At 41.6% G+C, this 17,887-nt stretch overlaps 1 protein-coding gene across 1 annotated transcript; it reads left to right on the top strand.

Annotated features, from left to right (window-relative positions):
* Window positions 1-11,014: 11,014 nt before the first annotated feature.
* Window positions 11,015-13,860, top strand: irx4b (iroquois homeobox 4b). Its single transcript, XM_077507302.1, has 6 exons — window positions 11,015-11,452; window positions 11,536-11,685; window positions 11,783-11,895; window positions 12,073-12,229; window positions 12,592-12,745; window positions 12,822-13,860. The coding sequence occupies exons 1-6, from the start codon at window positions 11,408-11,410 to the stop codon at window positions 13,391-13,393; spliced, it is 1,191 nt and encodes a 396-aa protein (XP_077363428.1). The 5' UTR covers window positions 11,015-11,407; the 3' UTR covers window positions 13,394-13,860.
* The last annotated feature ends 4,027 nt before the right edge of the window (window positions 13,861-17,887 follow it).

The raw sequence follows: 17,887 nt of genomic DNA, 5'->3' as shown, positions 1-17,887 counted from the left end.
ATGCAAGCGTCCTCTGCGGAGTTTTCGGGGCTTGCGCGAGCCCCTCAAACTCTCAGTGTGAATAAAGTCTTCATTGGCGCTTTAGTATTCGTATATAGGCTCTTTGGTGAATTCTAATCCCTATTAAAGAGGCAGATTATAGAAGGGATTTGTCTTTGATTCTCCTGTCCCACTGCTCTTTTCTGTCAGCATCTCCCTCTCGCTCTCGTTTCCTTTCTCCCTGCGCTGATGGGATGGTCATGGACCGAACAAAGATGGCCTCCGTGCGCCTCACTCTCCCACCCTCAGCCACATGGATGAGGGCCCCCATAGTCGCCTGAATAGATTTGTTAAAGGACCCCAGCGGATGAGAGCGATGCGGGCCCTGCGGACGAGCCCTCGTGTGATGCTCGATCCCCTTTCGAGGCGCTCGGCATGGGAGTGAGCTCCCCGGTATGCCCCCAGCACTTTTTCCCCTCTCTTCTCCGCCGAGGAGATAATCAGGCTTATGTAAAGACGACGTGCTCTTTTGACAGTCATCAGCTCATCTGTGATCCAATCAAGCCCAAATCCGCCATTGTTGGCCCCTCAAAGTGTCCCAAATCCGCTTGTGCAGGAGAGAGGGGCTGCCTTCTTTATCCTGCCAATCCCTCCTGACATTCCTGCCACTGTTGCCATGGCCTGGGGTCGGAGGTCGTGAAAACAGAGAGCATGAGCTGACTCTGGGAGAAAGGCGCGGGGGTAAAAGGAGGGACTCCCGGTGCAATGGTCTCATTGGTCATCCAACCCAGGGGGTAAATGTAGACAAGTTAGGGCTGTATAGCCCCCGCTGTGAGGGCCAGCCCCGCAGAAAGGCACGGGCAGGGGTGGGGAATGAGGAGCCACAAAGGAGGAGAAAGCGGGCTAAGAAAGGGGGTTGGGAGGGACTCATGTTTGATTGCCAAATAGGTTTTACAGAGGTTGACCTCCAGGGGTCAGGAGAAGAAAAGCTCAACAATGTCAAAAGGTTCTGGAGAAGAGATAATAAACATAGCAGTTAATATAGTGGCTATTTTATTAGGGATGTTCGATCACACTTTTTCACACCATTCCCAGTACGAGTACTCAACTCGAGTATAGTCACTGATACAGATACCCGAAGGAGAAAACAATTTCGCGAATGTAGTTATAACCCAATGGGTTGACCGTCGCTAAGCTTCCCTTCGCTTAGTCGGCTGCCTCTGCTTTGTTCTTTCTAGTTTTTGCTAGCTTCTCCTGCTAGCCACTCCAGTGAGTTCTTGCTAGCCACTCTTGCTCGTCGTTCATACTAACTGCTGTTTGCCGGCGTTGCTCGCTGGCTCACTTGCTCCAAATAATGATTGGTACTAATTGGTGGTAGGCTTGCAAAGTGTGGTCTGTCTGAGCCACCGTAGTTCACGTGCTTCAAAATTGTTGCATTCTATTAGTTGAGTTACCACTAGAATGGAACTAAATATTACACACTGTACCTTTAAAGAAAGACCAATGTATCCTATTATAGCACCTTTCCTTAAGAGGGTATGAAATTAACTCATTTCCTCCCCAAAACATATAAAAACATTCTATTTTAAATATTGCCATGGTCCCAAAAATGTATTTATACATTTTTATGTTTTTTATGCTAGAGCATACAGGACGCTTTGATGCAGCCTCTGAACTGAAGACAAACGCTTAAAGCAATAGTAGGTATTACTAAAACCGGCCAGCAGGTGGCAGCAGAGTGTAAGAGATCAACCATGGCCATGTTGCAACAAGCTCTCTTCCTCTGTGTTTTAAACAGGTTTGTGAATAATGATGAAACTTAGATATATTCTAATGTTAATCGCTGCAAAACGGAAACAGAAATAAATGTACTTTATTTTCTGATGAAAGAAGAGACTCTAATCTTTCTTTTGGTAGGTTTCAAGTTTTTATAGCAAGAGAACACAATTTTCTGTGTGCCTTGCAAAATGAGTCAAAATCCAGTAAAACAACCAGGAGCGAAGGGGGGTTGCTTCAGTAAAAATGGCTGGGAGTTAATGGCAATTTTCAATTCTTTTAATTTATATTTCCTGATCGTAAAATGGCCCGGTTGCAAGTACCGGTTCCTTTAAATATAATAAGTAGCCTATCGGCTCCATACAAAATATGGTATTGGTACACGCCTATTCATACATTTCGACATTCACATGCAAGCAAGTACAATTTTCCAATACAAAACTGCCACTGAAAAAGAATCACGCTTAATGTAGCTGCAATTTCAAATGTAAATGCGCCTCCCCGGCGCAATGAATCCCAACACGTCATTGCAGGATAAGCAGGGCGCCGGGTTAAATCTGTCAAAAAGTCGTCAAAAGAATCATTTCTGTACCCAGTGTATTCATGTGTATACATAAGTGAGCAAATGTTTAGCCTCGACGAGATATCATAGGGAATTTGCGCCATTCACTGTTCCTCCGTGGGGATTAGTGGAATTAAGCGTTTAGCACAAAGACAAAGTATCACAACTCATGGGTAATTCAACAAGCTCCACAATGCAGCAAGTTTACAGGCTGATGCTTCTTAGCCTGAGCTTTTTTTGTTAGCTTGCAGCTGCGAGTTGCTTGCAGACAAATCGTCAATGCCTAATATACAGGGGAAATACACACAGCAAATACTATGAAAGAGAGGGAGTGATAAGTCTTCTTCTGTGGATGTCTATCCATTCATTCAAGGCCGTAATCTGAGGCAAGAAGCGCATTGGGAGAAGGGGAGGGTTTGCGCTTTAGTTTTCGGACCGTTGGCTCCTTTCAGCCGGTTGGGAACAATGTTCATCTACTGCATGTATGAAGCAACATAGTTTTGCGTACTTCTTGGGGAGTCCAGAGGGGGGTGAGGATTCTTGTAGCACTTTTTTTCAGCATACTTGAGAGATGAATAAGAAAGGGTAGGGAAGTTTTAAAAATTCAACCGCACCCAATTGAATTTTTATCTTTAGTGTAGGATTAAAAATTACTTACTTTAAAATGCATCAATAATCTTTTTTTTTTTTTTCATGTTGTATCGTGTTTTTACGAACGCGCACTATCGTGCACGTATATAAAGGTATTTGTTCTAGTGTGGTTCCCGTAGTTGGCGATCCAAGATGGCCGATCTACTGCGCATGCGCGTCACCGATCGTGCAGAGGTCATCGATAGCGTCTTGACAGACACTGCTAAATTGAGATCCTCCATTTTGCCGTGTACCGCACTGTCGAGCATGCCCTGCGTTCATTGGCTCATCAAAGAAACCTTCGGCGATTGGTCGAAGCCGCGGCGACGTGACAAAAGTCGAACATGCTTCAACTTTCTAGTATTGTGTCGCGGATCTACGCGTGCACGTCTACCTGTACGGGCGCAATTTTTCACACACACGAATGTCGCGTGTCACCGAGGGGGAGGGAGGGGGGACGGCGATTTTCGCCTTGTCGCCTTGCTTCCATAGAAAATGAATGGAGAGCGAGCGACGTCGCTTCCCGTGTGTGGGGCCCGTAACTCTGCCCACCTCCAAATTTTTTTTTGACAGCTTCGTAGGCCAAGTCAAATGTCATTTTCATTTTCAATAGTTTGGACACCTCTGATCGACAACATCCAAGCTCATCTGTGTATTGGGGTGCTTGCTAATCTTCATTGGTGAACATGTTGCCAGCAGCAAAATGAATCACAGAACTCTGCAGAATTGCCTAAGACATTTTGTTATACTTAAAAAACTAGGAAAAGTGAAGAAATAAAATGCTAATTTTCCTTCATATTTCAAGCCAAAATGAAAAGAACAAATCCATTTCGAATAATAAAACACTATCTGCGTTAATGGGCCACTTATAATAATGTGGCTGTCTAGATCTGGCCCCCAGGCCTCGAGTTGGACACCAGTGCTGTATCATGTAAATGACATGAAATACGGTTGTTTTTTTGTGTTGTCCAGAGGGCAACATGAAAGTTTACAGTCTTCACTAGTGATAACTGAAGGGCACATAAATCCGCAGCGTAATTACACATGAAAGGCACACACCGTCAATTTCTCTCTGCCGCTCAGTTACAGCCATGCACACGCACACACACAAATCAGTGTGTGTGTTAGATAGACAGGGGTTAATATACTCCATTAAGCTCTATTAGCCTAAATGACTTGGGCAGATGAATGAGGACTCGCATGACTCTGGATGTGTGTGTGCGTTTTCCTGCACACGCACAGGAGTACGGGCCAACCTGCCAACTGTTTATCTACGAGGCACACACCCGCATGCAGACAGGGGGCGGGTGGGAAGCGGAGATCTGGTTTCCCACTGTCACAGATGCTTACCCGCCCCTCCATTACTGATGTGATTGGAGTGGACGCAGAAAACTAGCCGCCTTGTTCCCACCGGGCCAATCTGAAGCAATGATTTGCCCGGTTCCTCTCGCGGGAGAGTGCCAACTCCGCAGGAAAAAAAAAGAGCCACTTAATCGACTGCGATCACATTCAACCCTGTCAGTCGCTTGGGTTTTTGCAGCATTTGCTGTGGATTAATACTTTGCGGGGGTAGCGTTTGATGGCACATGATCAGGCACGGCGCACAGCACCGGGCTCGTGGGAGATGTGGAATCAGGGGGGATGTGACACTCAGCGGTGTCAAGTGGGAAATGTGACAAACAGATGATCACTGGAGAAGGCAGACGTGTTGTAATAGTCGGGAGATTTTGTCCCTTTCAAAACTCAACACCTCTGGTGGCCTCGAGCACTGGGAGGTCCTCTCAGACGTGTGACACGAAATCCGCAACCCACGTCAGCCGCGCTTGGAGACAAGTGGGCCCACTGTTTAGCGCTTCACAAAATTAAGCGTGACCTTTTCACCCCCCCACGGTCAATAACAGCCGCAAGTTGAGCCCACTGCTGCCTGAGGCTAACACACACACGTGCGCACACAGAGTAATGTTGTGTTATCGCAAGCTACCACAAGGTGGCACTTGAGCTCCAAGTACAACTACTCATCCAAAGCAAAAAAAAAAAAAAGCATGTCAGTGAGTGCCACCATACCACACTCATGCTGCATTCAATTTGCAAAGTACTGTACAGTAAATATATCTTGTAAATATGTATATAAAACAGCACAATGAAGAGTGTTAACAACACTGCTAAGATTCATAAACATAAAGTAAGGCTGCTCAATTGCTAATCAAATAGCATTTATACGACCTGGAAAGATGGATACTATTTTTAATCCAACGGGAAGATGTATTTTCAGGTTGGATGTATAGCCAGCTAGCTAGCTAGCTAGCTGCACATTGCTGTTGTTGAACTGCTGATTATGAACAAATGCACATAAGTTGTTCTGTAGGGGCAACCTACAGACATTTGGACTGGACTTACAAAAAAAAAACAAAGAAATAGTTCACAGTCTTTGAACATGTAATTGGAAACAAATCTCTTAATAAACTTTACTAGGACTTGAAACTCGACAAAATATTTTGCAGAATCTTGCCAATTAAATGTCAAGTTAGACTGAAGTGAAAGTGAGACTCCAAAACAGGATTTGTGTTCAACCATTAAAGCAGGGTGACCAGATTTACAAGATTAGAAAGCAGGCCAGTACAATTTTGCTGAAAATCAAATATACAATAAATTCTCACTAGGAACTATTTATAATAACTTTAACCGCTATAGTCAATCCAGTTGTGTTATTACTTCAGCTAACGCTAAATGTTATCTTGGTTGACAATTCACTAGCACAAAACATACATTGACATACACACAGGTACATTAAAGGTGAAAAAGAAACTAAAAGAAATACAGTGGAGGGAAAATGGCTGGATAGAGACTGAATATCAAAATGAGCTCAAACAAAAGTTCTAATAGCTCATCGGCTGATTTAAGTGTTTGTTAATGGCTGTATTGGTCCCCGTGGACTGCGGCTTAAAGGTCTGAATAATGTATGTCCGCTCCAGAAGTAATGAAGTGGAAGTGATGGCGAGGAATCCGACCGTCCTCACGGGGCTCAACGCAAACTGTATGCACTCTTAAGAGCTGCCTGTAGCCTAAACCTCCCTTTCTGCCTCTGTCCGTCTCACTTCTCGTCTTTCTCACACGTACGCGCACTAACTCACTGCGCAGCGGCTAAGAGGGTTACCTTGTCTCTGTTCCCATATGCTACATCATTGATGAGGAAAGCCGGGGCATTTATAGGATCCCGCCCAAGAGTTCAGCAGCTGCACCGCTTCCATGAGGATCCCATCCCGTCAGGGAAGAAATGCAGAAAGGTGGTAGATATCGGCGGTCGCAGCGTGTTGGCAGCCGTGTTTTTGTGGCCCGCATCAGGTCGGCTTTGCTTTTTAACACCAGGAAGCTTTAGTCAGTGACCAATGGTTTGTCTGTTCCTTTACAGCACCTGCTCCCTATATGCTATATGCAGTCAATTCCAAAAACACATTACAATTAAGTTGGATTTTTTTTTTCAGTTTATTTTAGCTAATAAAAACTAACAAAAAAACTAAAACTTAAATTCCAAAGAACAAATTCTTTATCGAAATAAAAACAAAAATGCTTTGTTAAAAAAAAAAATCCTATAACTATTTTGTTAAAATAAAAAAAATACTTTCTAAAAACGAAAATTAACTGAAGCTCAATTTTATGTTTACAAAACAACTAAAACTATAATTATAGCGAAAATGTCAGTTTTCGTCTTTGGTAATTAATTTATTACATGAACCTTTGTCAATGATTTTAAATGTGATTTTAAGTATATTAATTTCGATATTAACCAGAATAAGGACGTTTGAAAGTGTGTCACACATAAGTGATGTTATCTAGCAGCAGCCAATAGAAAAGCACCTTCAGGTGACGTCGCTCCTAGGCGACAAATTTGCCCGCTTGACTTTGGCTCCAATGGCCCAACTCGCCTGCTTTTTCATTTAACTTAGCCGAAATGTAACTCTAGGTAAGAAATGTGTTACTTTTTCATTTTACCATGGTGTTTATTAAATATTGCGCAAAGTAATACACATAAAAATAAAAACTAATAATGAAACAAAAACTAAGTATTTTTTTTTAAAATAGAACCACCCAAAAACAAAACTCAAAATGAAATAAAAACTAACTAAAATGGAAATTCCAAAACTAAAATAACCCTGGGATGAACCTAACCTTGTGAATAATTTAATAGAAGAAACTATAGGGAAAATTGATTCAAGTTTTCAATCAGCTGATTAAGCATAGCGTGCTGGCCACAGGCAAGGAGTGCATTTTTTATTTGAGCACTGCTTGGCCACTTAAACAAACCATCCCCGCTTTCTAGGTCCTGTAAAGCTCGCTAATTTGCCAAGTGCTGTCGTGAAATTGAGGGTAATGGTAACAACCCACAGGGACGCCAAGAATCCGTCAAAGTGTGGCTTAGGGCTTCCATGACAGGAAAATTCGCTAAATTGTTTCTTCCAACACAGAAACAACATCATGTGTTCGGTCAAGTGACAAAAGCCCCCAAGCAGACCCCATTACAACTCTTAGTTGAAGCAGCAAAGAGCAAAACGTGTGACTGTGTCGCGGCGACACAACGTCTGCCATGATAGCAGTGGATGGAAGGGTCAAAAGGACACTGGAAAGCACTATTAGGAATGTTTTTCATATTTGTAGGACTGAATTTCATGGATTTCAATACAACTCTGAAAAGACCTTTCTGGCTATGGACTTGAGGCGTACTCAATATTCTCACTCATTGATGTCTTAAAAAAAAAAAAAAAAAAAAAAAGTATTTCAATCTTGAGGTGACGTAAGGCCACAAGGCTCCCACAAAATCAAAAAGGGGTCGAGTTATACAAAACTTCTCAGTTGAAGTATCCAAGAGAGTTAACAGATTTACTACCAAGCCATTTTATTAAACACTTTAGACTGACCAATAGTATCAGTTTGTGATAAAATATGAAATTGACCAGACCAAGATTTTCGCCCTACAATGACGATATAATGTTGGTAGAAAAAAAAAATCACTGCCATGGACAGTTAAGACTGCCAAAGAAGCATCAGTAACCCCATACACACTCTTGAGGATTTGCACACTGCAAGAACCAAGACGAACAAGCCAAATCCTCTCAGACCCTCCACATCCGGGTCACAACCTCTTCCATCTCCTTCCATCAGGTAGGCGCACTCAAACCTTGCACGCTAAAACTAGCAGACATTCCAATTGCTTCTTCCCTCTTTCAATCAATTCGCTAAAAAATGGACTCAAAATTCATAGTGGCGAATATATGCACATATCTGTGTGACAGTCAGAAATAAAGATTTCCAAGAACAAAGCTTGATTTTAACTGAACAATTGTACTACAGTTCTTTTGGTGCTGGTAACTCATAGTTAGTGACATCACCGAAATACTGAAACATAAGGAGCCTTCTGTTGATCAGTTTTATAATGATGAAAAAAAAAACACAAACTACTTGGCCTTCCACTGAATTTTGAAGAAAAAAAAAGTTGCATAATTTTAATTTGTTTTGCTCTCTCACATCTTTGCTCTCCTGGCCCACCCACTGAGATTTATTTCCAAGGTACGAAAGCTAAAAAGGAGACAAAGGCTCAAAAAGCATCTACATGTTAAACAGCGATTAAAATTGCATAGATCTCCGACTTGAAGGTGGAAAATATTCAAATGCGGCGCTTTGTGATTGAAGGAACTTGTGATTGGAGTTGTTTGGGCCTCTCTCGCAAACAACACGCACGGCGCCCCCCCTCTCACATTAACATGCTTCTATCATTAACCCCATTGTCCCACCTCCTGCATAATAGCTGGAGCGGGATGCGCGCAGGGTAAAATAAGAATGCCGTTTTCTCCGTCCATGGAGCATTTTTAAATGAATGATTGATGTGAGGGGAGCACCATCAGAAAGATATAATCACGGTCTAACGAGCGCCGGGGCCTCAGAAATATGTATATACTTACTGGAGGAATTCCATAAATTTCTAAAGTAGCTCATTGAATATTCAAATAGGGATAAATAAAACGGATCCTTTGAATAGTCTTTGTGTATAAGAAGACGAGGAGACTCGCAACTTTCCCTACTAAATCCGAGCACTCGTGTTCATTGTCACTGACTAAACAAATTGCCATTGTCTTTGAGTGGCATCTGTTTTTGTGCAAAGGCGGGCGACGGTGGCGCGTGGAGATAACTTCATTTCCCAGCTTTGAGCACAGATGAGCGTGTCGACAGTTAGTCCGTGTTCGCTATATGAGCACCTTTCACGGGACAAATGGAATGTCAATCAAGAGAAGGTACACAGATGCAGCGAGCCTCGCCCCCTCCCCTTCCTCCGGTGGGGCCCAGGATGCTTTCTTGTTGTTCCTGCATTACTCTGGTTGCACTGGGAATATTTTGGCCTTTTACCCCTTCGCATTCCCTCGCTCCGGACTACTTTTTGACATTTTTTTTTTCTGCATCCTTTGCACATTCAATACTTTTGGAGTTTGTCTGAGGTGTTCTCCGAGATCATTGGTTATGAACCTGGGTTCGATCAGCTCGATCAGGGGTTGGGCAGAGGTCAAGACACACACCTGACTCATTTGATTCAGGATGATATGCCCCACTTGACCATAATTCGAGTGATATGTTTATGAATGTAATCCCTTCATAGTATGTCGAGGGAACAAAAAAAAACAAAAACAAAAAAAAAAACGGTATGGTGTTCCACAGGGTTCAATTCTAGGGCCTCTGTCTCTCGTTTTCCCCTGGGTGCTAGTTTTAAAGTGTTCTATAATTAAATTCTGTAGAGTGACTATTTGGAGTGGGACCAAATAGACTCAGTTTTAGGGTAATATTTACACTCAGAAGAGAGTAAAATAAATAATTGAAAAAAAAAGTCACTCAAGGGTTGAGAACCAACTCACGACCTTCAGCTTGGAGACTGCCACACTACCATGTGAGCTAAGCCCCTCCTACTGTTTGCTTATCTCCAAGAGAAAATGATGTTTTTGGTCTCCTTTTGGAATTACGAAGATTCCAGCTGACACGAGGGATATACTAACACACAGCAGGTGCTGAGTGACTCAGGGACTAGAACCGCTGTCTCACAAGTTGAAGGCTCCGAGTTCATTCCTCAACCCTTGAGTAACTTTTATTATTAGTTTTTCAATTTTATTTGACTCTCTTCCAAGTGTAAATATTACTCTAAAACTGAGTCTATTTGGTCACAATCTAAATAGTCAAATTTACTGTGTAGAATTGAGTTGAGTGATGGGAGTCAAGTCAGATAAGATGACCAGGCCTATGTCTTGATTTTTTTTTTGGTCCCAATTTCCATTTCAATAAAGAAGGGTTTCTGTGAATGCACATGGTGGGGTTCAGTACCTCCAACCAGGTTAAAAACCACTGCCCTATAGATGCTGAGTCATGTGTAATAAAACTACACAAACAGTTTCTTTGGGCAATTTATTTTACCTCGGGGGCTGGGGGGCAATCTATATCTGAAATTATGACAAAGTGAATATTACACCATTGAGTAAGAAGCGGTCAAGTGTGAATTTGCTCTAAAATGGCTCCTAATGTTTAAGGCTTTATTATTAAAAACATGACAAGTCATTCACTTGGTAAATGTGCTTACTCAAGGGAATGCCGGCTGTTTATTCTTTTGATTAATTTGCTTACATGGGGGACTTGAGCACCCCCCAGTCTTGAATGCGTTGATGACAGGGAGATTTCTCCATGGTGACAAGTTATCTCAACTACAGGGGCAAAACGATTATGCTAATACCAGGTTGTAGTCATCAATCATATTGTGTCAATGTGCTGTCAAGGCGTCACGTTCCCCCGCTCGAGTCCAAAGCAATGTGTGTTTTTATTTTGGTAAAGGGAATTGATGACTTTCTAATTACGCCCTGGGCTATAGCCTGCGTGCTTCCTGATTCTTGAATAAGGGCTGAAATAAAGAGAATTAATTAAGCCGGCGTCTTCCTCCTCGCGTGAGCCCCGGACGACGCGCGCAGAATCCGGAGTGACGTCACAGAGGCGCGCCTTTAAAACTGGACGCGCGACGCGCGGATGGGGCTTCTTGGTTTGATCTGCGACTTGCGCGCGCGCGCTCGCGCTGTGGATCTTGTGATTGCAGCGGGGACGCACTCGAGGCTGAGACAGTTGCGAGAGAGCCGAGCAGCTGCAGGGCACCGAGGGAGATGACTTTTTTTTTTTTTTTTTTTTTTTTTTAACTCGCATTCTCGCCGTTTGGAAAATGAAAGTGGTGCGTAAATGTCTGTGTGCTGTGCGTAAAAGCCGGCGACCAACTTTGGGTTAGGTGCTAGATGGAACTATTTTGTATTTTATTTAATGAATACATTTATCTGAATGTCGATGTAGGTTTTAACAAGTGTGAGAAGTAGAATTTTTTTATTTTTTTATTTTTTATTTTTTTACAAAAGCTTTTTGAAGGCTTTCCCATGCTTTGATCCTAATTCAGCCATGGCTTACTCTCAGCTGGGATACTCTTATTCCACTCCACCACAGGTACAGTGTTCATCTTGATTCTTATTTTTTTTTTAAACTGCTGACTGCAATAAACAATCATGTTAATGCAATTGTTTCTCAAGTTCCTGATGACCACCAGTCCCTTAGCTGGCTGTCTGGATCCGGACCACCAGCTCACCTCTGGCAGCACCTCTGGTGTTTGCAGCCCGTACCCAAAACGCCAAGCTTACTACAACACCTGCGCTGGCGACGCCACACCTCTCTACTCCAGAGTCAGTTACACGTTGACTTTTTATTTTAAGATATAAGCCGGTGATCATAAAGAAGGAGGGAGCTGTGATGCTGAATATTTATCAACTGTAATTGCAGGGACCATTGCAGCCTAAAGGTGTAGCTGCATCTGTGCACATGGGGACCTCTCAGACGGCTGGCTGCTATCCTTATGACTACACATTTGGCCCTTATTCTTATGACAGATACGGGTAAGTATGCATTTTACTTAAAATTATTACTATTGATTGTTTTTGTCAATTCAAAACAATAATATGTAAGGTGTAAAACTAAGAAGGTGCAAAAAAAAAAAGCAAAACAAACTTATTTCACATTTTGTTTGAAGCGATACGTGTGCCGTACTAAAGTGATTCTTTCAACTGTTGCAGTTACTCGGCCTCAGAAGGAGCGTCACGGCGTAAAAACGCAACCCGGGAAACCACCGGCACCCTGAAGGCCTGGCTGCAGGAGCACCAGAAGAACCCGTACCCGACCAAAGGAGAGAAGATCATGCTGGCGATCATCACCAGGATGACCCTCACACAAGTGAGCGTGCACAAAACAATATTCATAGTTTGGCGCAACTTCCTTCCTGAGCCTCAGAAATAGTGCTGTCACTGTCCAATATTTGTTTATTATTTTATCGATTAATCAGATTTATTTGAATTTTGCTTTAAAGTTTATTACAAATGCATTTTTTCCCCCCTGATTGCTGTTTATTTACCAGTGATTGGTGTTTATTTCATACTTTTGTTTAAAAAAAAAAAAAAAAAAAAAGCAGGCGGATTGATGTTGTACTATGTTACCGGTTCTGTCATTTTTCCCCCCAAAGTAAAACTGAAGTTTTTGTTCTCAAGCTGTAAAGGTGACAAACGTGTGCGATATCACTCAATTCTGTATTTGTGCAGGTGTCCACGTGGTTTGCCAATGCCCGCAGGAGGCTGAAGAAGGAGAACAAGGTGACGTGGTCACCGCGAGCTTGCAAAAGTTCCGATGACAGAGGCCGCGATGAAGACAGTGACGAAGCAGAGAAGTCACTCAAAGGAGACAAAGACCATCCAGGTGAGGTATCCGAAATGTGATTTGCATTTGAAACCAGCTGCCTTTTTAAAACTTTACTCTCATCCCCGCTTCTTAGATCAACAGTCTGCCGACCTGCAGAGCGATCTCGAAGACTTCGACCTTCTGGAGTCTGACGTGTCCGACTGTGAACCGAAGCCGCGGTTTATACGTGAGGACAATGAAGTCGATACAAACGTTCCACAAAGTCACCTGACGTACAACCTAGAGCCGCTGCACAGCTCCGACAGATTGTCACCAGACTTTAAAGTCACAACGGTTCAAGAGCAGAACACTTTCTATTCAATGGCAGATGTGCACGATTCAGACAACAAACCCAAAATCTGGTCCATTGCTCACACTGCCGTGTCACTGGATCCCGGCTCGGATCCGGACTATCCGCCCTGCACGCTGTCCAGCAGCTCGTCCTCTCCCGGCTTTCCGTCAAACATGGCGCTACCCAAAGCGGACAGGAAGCAGGAATCGCCGGTGGACACGCTCAGGGAGTGGGTGGACGGCGTTTTCCACGGCGCGCCGTTCCAGCAGTCAAAAGCGTCTGCGGCGTGGAAAGGTTTGAATGACGCAGCCGCGAGCAGCAGAACGCAAGGGCAACATTTCCAACTTGGAAGATCAACGACGTCTTTGTCGTAGTCAACCCAATGATGACGACGTTTCCAAAGGCTGCTGGACTTGTGTAAAGTTTATATTTTGGTGTTGTGACCAAGTGAGTCTTCACAAAATCCACATGTTGTTGTGTATCACCGCTAATGTTCACAAAAATTCCTGAGGCATCTCAATATCCCAAAGGATCCTTGAGCATACGACAGAAATGAGCGAGTCTATCATTTGTCCATATTGTTGATCATTTAAATTACTATGACAAGAAGAGAAATGCCATGAGATTATTAAAACACTGCAACTGAATATTTGACAGATTTACACTTAAAACAACATGACCCGGAGATTTTTTTTAATTTTTTTTTGTCCTGGAAGTTCCAACATCTTTTTAAAACATCATCAACATGTTTGTTGACAATAACACTACTGTTTGTTGCCTTATGACACAATATTTAGACTGAGCTCAAAATGTCTTATTAATGAGAAACAGATGCATTACATATTACATATTACATATTACACAGTGCAGTTAAAGCATCTGAACAAATAATTTTGCAGCAATCCTATGGATAAGTGATGGAAAGTTTTTGCAACTTGCTGGCAACAAATCTATTTGAATTGAGGTAGCAAACGGGAAGCAGAATTGAAATCCAATGACATTCATAATGCAAACTTACAAGTCTATAAAACAATTTGCAACATGAATTTCATATTGTTGGAAGGACTATGTAGACAATACGTAGTTATTGTAAAATAACATTAGAAGCAGACTCAGATAAAATAGATAATTAAAACTGTAAAAACTGTGTTCAATATGATGGGAGAGTAGCACTACATTTCTCAGAACACCTTGCCTTATTGAATACTTTAAAATGGCTGCCCAAACATTTTTTTTTTTTTTTGCACACTCGTGACATAAACTGCCTCACTCTCACTAATATTTGTTGAGAATGAGTTTCTCTGTTTTGCATTGAATTCAATTCCACGAAGTTCCTCTCATTCAAATTGAGCCATTGAATTCAATTCAAGGATGGATGAAAGTTACTTGCGTCATTTGATAGGCATTCTAATTCAAATCCATCCATCCATCCATTTTCTGATGTGATCAGTGTTAGCGATTTTATCAGTCAGTCAACAACTTTATTAACCGATTCGAGCAACTGAGATGCCAATTGACCCAATTTACAGCTCTCACATACGCAAAATATACATTATTGTACTTTCACACACACAAACTAAGCAACAAGAGCCAAAGGTTGAGTTTAGTCCTCTGTACACTTACATCAGTTTCAAGTATCATTCCCTAAATTCTCTAAAACAATGCGGTCTAAACCTCGGCGGCCAGGCACGTGCGTGTGCGCGTTGTGTGTGTGGTTGAAGGGAGTGAAATGGGGGAAGTGGGTTGTATTCAGCCGTGACTAATGGAAACACACAGAGGAGGGTGCTGCTAAATTGTTAAATCGATGCCACTTCCAGCCGAGCTCCAGATATAGCTGCAATCAGCCATGCGTCCCCTTTCATTAGGCATCTTTTGACTTTGGCATCCTGGGAATTGCAGACAAGGTTCTGCCACTAAAACGCCTCATAAAACTTAAGTCATTTTAAGCGAGCGCTCGTCGGCGGTACGCGTTATCCGCTCCGGTGACTGTGCACGGCAAACAATTAGACATGATGGAAATAAACAATGTAAATATGGATGGCAGCATAGGCATTAAATGGTGTATCGTAATGTAGTTCGGGGGGAAAAATAAAACTGTCAAGTTTAGCACTCAAAGCACTTAAACTCGTGTTTTTTTTTTTAAACACAGCACAACAAGAAACAGTACCCCCCCACCATTGTTCTCCTGTTTTCGATTTAGGAGCAGTGATAAAGTATTTATCAGAACAGAGGAGGGATCTTCCCAGGCTTTGTATGGAATTAACCATTTTACATTAAATAATTCAGGATGAATTCATCCGAGAATTTCATTCTCTTTCTGCTTCATAAATAAATAAGACTCAAGATGATAAATAATGACATCTGACTTCTTATTTTTGTAAAGTTTTCTTCCCTCAACTCGCCGACAGGAAGTCTCGTTAAGTGCGAGACGCAAATGGTGCGCTTTTTCTTGCACCTCGTTCACTCAGCGCATAATAAGCAGAAGGATGCAATCGAAAAGAAGACTCGAAAGGAAGAAGCGGAGTCATGAAGGATATCACATGGCAGGCAGATAAGAGGCTGACCCTCTTGTGAGTGGGGTTAAGAGCTATGAGTGCACACTTGCCTTCGCTCTCTTACTGTTGGAGGCCGAACTTTCCTCTGGAGGATAGGAGTGTTTTTTCACTCTTTACTTAAGGGCATTAAAAAGCAATATGACAACACCGAGCGAAAATACAAGAAGAGTGCCCTTTTCAGTTATTTTGATCAAAATTAGGGGTGTCAGGCGATTATTATTTTTTTATTGTAATTATTCGCATGACATCAATAGTTAACTCCCGATTAATCACAATTTTTATCTTTTACAAATGTACAATGAAATATTTTTTGTACATTTTAACATAAAAATGGAAAAATGTTAAATAGAAATATGGCTGCATCTTTTAGTCATTAATACAGTAATTTCTCAATAATTCATAAAATTGAGTACTGTAAAAAATGAGCGTGATATTGATTTGTGTTGGGGTCATTTTTTTTGCCACTAGATGGCATAATTGCATTTGTAAGTTGTTGGTGACATCTCAGTGCATTTTTCTTTTCATATTAAGAGCGATCTCATCTTTAACATGAAGTAACTTGTGAAATTATGCACATTTTTTTTTTAAATTGGAAAACAACTTGACCCCAGTCTCCCGCAAAAATATTTATTATTACTAAATTTTGACGTGGACGTGTCACTACAGGTCATTAATTGCACGCTTAAAAAATTAGTGGCGCTAAAGGAACGTAAAGTTAATTCAAAATGAACGCAGTAATTTTTACACCCCTAATCAACAATATATATATATATTTATATATATATATATATATAATGTTGAGCTGAGGTGAGTATGTCAACAATTCCAACTTGTGTGCTTTACAGTATGCACATTTTGAAATAAAAAGCCAAGAAAGTCAATATTGGGCCTAACCTCATTTTGAGGATGCAAACTATTCGCCAGGGATGCAAGGTTGATTTTCATTTCCTTGAGATCGTTCTCATCCTTCTCACGTTGTGATTTGCTGCACTGACCTTTCACACTTCCTCCAGGAATCCTCCGTGGCTCCTCTCTCCTCTTTCCGCTTTCCCTTCTCCATCCTCTTGGCATCCGTCACCTCGCCTCTCTCGGTCTGCTGTGGAAACACAAGCGAGACACTCAGCAGTCGGCCTGACACGAAGCCTTTCTTGCTCCCTGGGCCATCAAATGTGATTAAGACACAGCGAGTTGCTGTTCGGCTCGGGGAATGTTGGAGCCGCTGTTTACTTGTCTGTCTCACACCACCGCTCCTCTGTGGATTAGGTCGGGAATGGCACACAGGCAAATGAAAATTACTTCTGTTTGGTTTTTTTCCCCCCACAAAAAATTTTATGAAGCATTGGTTTGAACTGTATTGTTGCCTTTTAGTTTTTATTATTTTCTAAATAAAATGATTGGAAATGCCATTATTTTGCTTCAACCCCCTCAAAACAGCATTTTTTCCCTAAGTTTTTAAATGAATAAAGTAATACTGTATTGTAAAATAGAGTGAATAGAGGGCTTTATTCTCGTACAAAAAAAACAAATAAATAAAAAATGTTCCGAGGTCACACGCCAGGTGACCAAGCATTGCTAAAAAAAGAGCTCATACAAAAAAAATATTGTGCTTTTGTACAGAACAGGAATGCATATAAACCACCTACAATCTCTAAAAACAATATTGAGGCACTTACTTGCTAATGCAAGCACACATTGATCGCTTCACAAGCAAATTAGGTTCCCCTTCATCTGACAATTAGAGTAGATTTTAATCATCGAAGGCCAAAACATCCCTAATGAAAATTAAATTGCACTAATAAACTAGCCACTAGAGGGTGCTAGAACTGTACAAATGGAAATTAACCTGACTTTTTTTTTTAACAGATGTGTTCCTTTTAAATATTGTGAACATGACGACGACGACAATATTTTGGCCGTTTTAATATCACATTATTCCCCTAATCGTTACATCCTGTTATTACCCCCGTCATCTAAGTAATGCAGCCTTGTGAACTACATAGACCATAATGCTTTGCGCCACTGAGCCAATAGGAGCACTTGACAATGACATGTCAAGCCTATTTCCTTGTCACTACTGTTATATACAAAAAACACAATATTGTTTTTTCCCTCCAAAATGAGCTTTTATTTGTTTTTTTTAAACAATATCAAGAGTTTTTATACAGTAAAGCAAGTTTTTTTTTTTTTTATCTTGCAAATGTCCCCACAACATCATGATAATTATTGTGATATTCATAACATTGCGATATTTGGTTATTGTTGCATTCCTGGTGCTTATGGGACAGAAAGGAGTGAAGCGTAATCATAATTCTC

The sequence above is a fragment of the Festucalex cinctus genome, chromosome 19 (genome assembly GCF_051991245.1).
Source record: "Festucalex cinctus isolate MCC-2025b chromosome 19, RoL_Fcin_1.0, whole genome shotgun sequence".
NCBI classification, from domain to species: Eukaryota; Metazoa; Chordata; class Actinopteri; order Syngnathiformes; family Syngnathidae; genus Festucalex; species Festucalex cinctus.
Note: the sequence above shows the minus strand (reverse complement) of the source record. Positions and strands in the feature narration are given on the sequence as shown.